This window comes from Labrus bergylta, chromosome 11 (genome assembly GCF_963930695.1).
Source record: "Labrus bergylta chromosome 11, fLabBer1.1, whole genome shotgun sequence".
Taxonomy (NCBI): domain Eukaryota; kingdom Metazoa; phylum Chordata; class Actinopteri; order Labriformes; family Labridae; genus Labrus; species Labrus bergylta.
The window spans coordinates 29356051-29361050 of NC_089205.1; the positions used below are offsets into that span (position 1 = coordinate 29356051).

General features: G+C 44.5%; 1 protein-coding gene and 1 long non-coding RNA gene across 2 annotated transcripts in view; both read right to left on the bottom strand.

The window, feature by feature from the left end:
* LOC136180505 (uncharacterized) overlaps positions 1-5000 on the bottom strand; it is a 259135-nt gene that overhangs the window by 85563 nt on the left and 168572 nt on the right. The window lies entirely within an intron of this gene.
* The window catches only part of timm50 (translocase of inner mitochondrial membrane 50 homolog (S. cerevisiae)), a 37258-nt gene that overhangs the window by 2342 nt on the left and 29916 nt on the right, over positions 1-5000 (bottom strand). Inside the window, 3 exon segments of the mRNA XM_065960266.1 lie at positions 2231-2268; positions 2271-2328; positions 3997-4101. Of these exon segments, the coding sequence (XP_065816338.1) occupies positions 2231-2268; positions 2271-2328; positions 3997-4101 (201 nt within the window).

Below are 5000 nucleotides of genomic sequence, written 5' to 3' on the forward strand. Positions count from 1 at the left end.
AGAGAGACAGAGAGAGACAGAGAGAGAGAGAGAGAGACAGAGAGAGAGAGAGAGACACAGAGAGAGAGAGAGAGACAGAGAGAGACAGAGAGAGAGAGAGAGACACAGAGAGAGAGAGAGAGAGAGAGAGACACAGAGAGAGAGACAGAGAGAGAAGAGAGAGACACAGAGAGAGAGAGAGACAGAGAGACAGAGAGACAGAGAGAGAGAGAGAGAGACAGAGAGACAGAGAGAGAGAGAGACAGAGAGAGAGAGAGAGAGAGAGAGAGAGAGAGACAGAGAGAGACAGAGAGAGAGAGAGAGGTCCAATTCAAACCCGAGGTTGTCAAAACTAGCGCATTGTCAAAAAGTTGTTTGTCATCTATTACCGCTGTTGGACAGGAAGTGATGATTCTTTCAACCAATCATCAGACAGCAGGGTGGTCTCGCTCCACTCTTTAGGCGGGATTGGTACGCTTGGCAACCCAACAGAACGGTAGCTAAAAAATAAGGACGGCATGGATTTCATAATTTTGGTTTTCCATCCAAATTCTCTTTTTTTTTTCCTTTATTGGAGAGGACGGCTGAAGAGAGACAGGAAGTTTTGGGAGGAGAGAGTGGGGGGGGGGGCATGCAGCAAAGGCAGAGGTCGGATTTGAACCCACGGTCGCTGCTAGGCTACTGGCGCTCCCTACATTCCCAACTTTTGTACCAAACAGAACAGAACCGCTTGGTGTACTCTAACGCTCAGCCTCATCATTCTTATTACGACCTCATTAAGAATGAGTTCTGCTTGTTTTTTAACCCACTGATGTAAACACCAACATGCATGTGATGATGCACTAACCCTGACAGACTGAGCTCCACAGCTGATTCTCCATGAAGAGGTAAATATTTATAAATCAACGGGTGAGCGTGAGCTCACATGGCGTCTTCAGTCTGATGCTTCTGCAGACTTTAAATCTTTTTTTTTAATCTCTAATCTTTGGATTATCGAGGGCAGAAAAAGAACATCCATGGAAATAATAAAACAACATTTTGTAATTTGAACTTTCTCTGGACATATGGAGCATTAATAAACTCTCGCTCGGCATATGGAGCATTCAGAACTCTCTCTTAGCATCTGTTGCGTTCAGGGTCCGTCTTGGCGTTATGGAGATGAGACCAGAAGTGTGTCTTCTTTTCTGGGAAGTAGGTTAACCAGCTCCTTAAAACCCTCCAGACTGCCCGTCAATACAACACAGCGATGACAGTTGGAGGGAGACAGAAGGAAGAAGGAGGGAGGAGGGGTGAAGAGGGAGGAGGGAGGAAACGAGAGAGGGAGAAGGAAAGGAAAGAAGGAGGAGGGTGAAAGGGAGGTGAGATAAGAGGAAGAGGGGAGAGAGGGAAGGAGGCAGAAGGTTAATGAGGCCTGAGAGGGAGACAGAGGGAGGAGGGGGGGGGGAGGGAGGAGGGAGGAGGTCTATTGTGGTGGTGAGGAGGAGGAGGAGAAATCAATGGCAGCAGCAGAAGGCAGCTCCAGAGCAGACACGGGGGGTAACGCTGCTCCGCTGAGCCACAGCCTGTTTGTGTCACTGAGTGTACAGGTGTTTGTCACGTTACTGTGCAGCTCCTCTTCTTCTACTCTTTTAACAAAAACACGATCCTTCAGCCACAAGAAGAATCAAACAAGTCCAGAAGTTATGATGACAAACAGCTCAGTTTAACTCTAGAAAGAAGAGCTGAGGTTATTCTGTTTATCATGAAGACTGAGGACTAAAGATGTTTTCACATCTGCACTCTCTTAAAAATGTATCTTCCTTACATGCACTGTGTGAGGACTTACACACACTAACATGTTGTTTTCTCATAGTCCACTGCACAGCTCCTACATCACACCTTTTGTGTTTTTTATATTATACATTTTTAAATTCTATTTTATATTTTGTAATATCTTCTTATTCTGTATTATTTAAGTTGTTGTTAGTTCTGTTTTATTTCTTGTTAATTGTTTAGCACCAACACACCAAGTCAAACTCACTGTATGTGTAAATGTACTTGGTAATAAACCCAGATTCTGATTCTGATTAAAGTTGTGCAGTGACACATAATAACAATACATAGAAGATTGTGTGAGTGTTTGAGTTTTTCATGAAAAGGGTTTAAGACGGGTTCTATCAGGTTAAGTGTGAGCACGTACCGGTTCATCATCAGGAGCTCAGTTACACTGGAGGGTTTGATGTTTGACCACAGTCACAAACAGACGACGTACCTTCACATGATGCCCGTCCATGTAGTGCGTGGCGTCCTGAAGAGTCGATACATGACGAAACCCTGAGGGTCGATGCTGTCGATCAGAGGATACGCCGTCTGGAAAACAACAACAAACACATTCAGCGTCTTCAACTGTCGACCAGTTTAAACACCTTTAAGATATGAAGTTAAATCACCAATCATCATTAACTTCACAGGAAGTTATCCTCAGAACGCCAACGTCACAGCTCACTGAAGATGTTCAGATGTCAGACTGTTGTGAATGTTGAAATAACCGCCTGGTCGCTGCATGAGCGTGCGCGCCCAGAAGCTCGACAGCGGTCAGATAAGTCAGATATATGTGGTATCAAAGCTTAAAAAAACTTTATAAAGTCAACAACAAACACACTTAAAGTCCTTGTTCCAACCGTCAAAACGGAGTGTTTTATTCTGAAAATAAACAGGATGTTTAAATTTGTTTAGGTGTCTGACTTCCTGTCGCCCTCAATCTTTTCTGTGGTAAATCAATGCGTGGAACTGCAGAGAGGTCCAGACAGCGGAGCCGAGCCAGTGGAAACACGCGCACACACACACACAGACACACACACAGACACACACACGCACGCACACACACACACACACACACACACTCACACACTCACACACACACACTAAGTAAAGTAAAAAGCTTTCAGCTCCTCTGGAGGAGCCGAGGCAGACTGAACAAGCATCTGGTGGAATTCAGGAGAAATGCACCAAACAAAGAGGTAACTTGCTTTAAACTGAAGGAGACCATCAGACTGTCTCAACTGGAGTCTGTTTTGTGTTCTTCAGACGACCGTAAACGAGTCGAAACACTTCACACACAAACAGAGCCAACGACTCAGTTAGCATCTCAAAGAAGAGAGAGCAGGAGCCGGCGGGCGAGCGACGACATGTAAACAGTTACCTCACTGTGTACTCTGACTCTACAGGACCGGAGTCGCTCTGACCTCGACGCACCATCTCTCTTCTTTTTTTTTCCTCAACTGTAACTACTATAGGTTCTTGTTTAAATGTCACATATATTTTTATCTCTGCACGGGTTATGTACATTTCTTGTATAAGTCTATTTTTAATTGCACAGTTTAAGTTTGATTCATCTAGAAGTATTCTTTAAATCTTGTTTTTCAGGTTAATATATATGTATGGGGGGGGGGGGGGGGTTGTTTTTGTGGTTTAATTCTTAACAAATGTTTCATGTCATGTCTTTGTAACCTGCTACTGGATGCTTTGAATCTCCCTCTGGATCAATAAAGTATCTATCTATCTATCTATTTATCTAAAGGAGTGAAATCCAGCTTCTCTTACTGTCGCCAAGAAGACTCAACACGACCAAATATTCGTTTAATAATATGAACCGAACATTAACCTTCTATCTCTTCATGGCGCCCTGCAGAAAGCGAGCATGATGTGCCCCCCTCCCATGACTTACAAAATCAAACTTTTTAACGACTTGATCTGCAGTTTTCTTCTTTATAGACGTGGTTAAAAGAAAAGACAGGGTGAGATCGGACTGAAGCTTCAAACTGAACAGACTCTGCAGCAGCTGGTTACAGGTGCCGCTCTCCACGTGCGTCCTGAGGCCGCTCTCTGCTGCCAACACTCAACGACAGTGAAGCAACAACAACAAAAAATACAGATGTGATCACATCATAGAACCTTCAGAGAGCTTATTTAATGAAAACACAACTTAACTGACTGTGTGTGTGTGTGTGTGTGTGTGTGTGTGTGTGTGTCTCTCACCATGCCGGTCTCTGCCGTGAAGATGACGATCTCGTAGAGCGGGGCGAGCTGCTGGAACAGATAATCGATGCCCGGACGTTTCTTAAACCTCCAGCCTGTCGACAGCTGCAAACACAAAAGTCCAAACTCTTAGTTCTGACTGAGCAATCTGATTGGACCAGAGGAAGTAATGATAACTGAGAACATCATCACTGGGACTTTTCACCACATGTATCCCTCCGCCTCAGCCAGGAGCATCGACTGCTTTTAATGATCGTTAACAGCTGGTCACTCGTTCAGCTCTCCTCAAGATTTATATAGTAAACAATAAAGCACAGTTTGCTTTAAATGCACGACTTTGAGCTAATGAGGTAGCCTCGTGGTTAGTGCACACACCCCATGAACGGAGGTTGTAGTCCTCCAAGCGGGCAGCCAGGTTCAATTCCGACCTGTGGCTCCTCTCTCTCTCTGATTTCTGACTCTACCCACTGTCCTGTCTCTCTAAATAAAAGGCATAAAAAGCCCAAACATAACCTTTAAAAAAAAGTAAACATGACGTTATAGTGGCTCACAGTTCTGAGCATGTGTGTGTGTGTGTGTGCGTGCGTGTGTTAAAGTGTGTGTGTTAAAGTGTGTGTTAAAGTGTAACTGCTTTAGGCAAACAGCCGTTGTTTAGTTACGCACAGACGCTCAGAGGTCCTGACCTTTTTCACTCATGTCAGCTCCTGTTAAACACACTCACCATCAACAACATGAGGGAATCTGAAACCTGAGCGTGTGTGTGTGTGTGTGTGTGTGTGTGTGTGTGTGTGTGTGTGTGTGTGTGTGTGTGTGTGTGTGTGTGTGTGTGTGTGTGTGTGGCTGAAGTAAGGGAAGTCAGACTGACTGATGTTAAGAGATTTCTTTTGTTCATGCTCAGGTGTGTAGATAATCTGCAGCTGCGATTACAGCTCGGAAATGTTGGTGACAGTTGAAGCACTTACTGTTTGTCTAGGCGTGTACGTGTGTGTGTGTGTGTGTGTGTG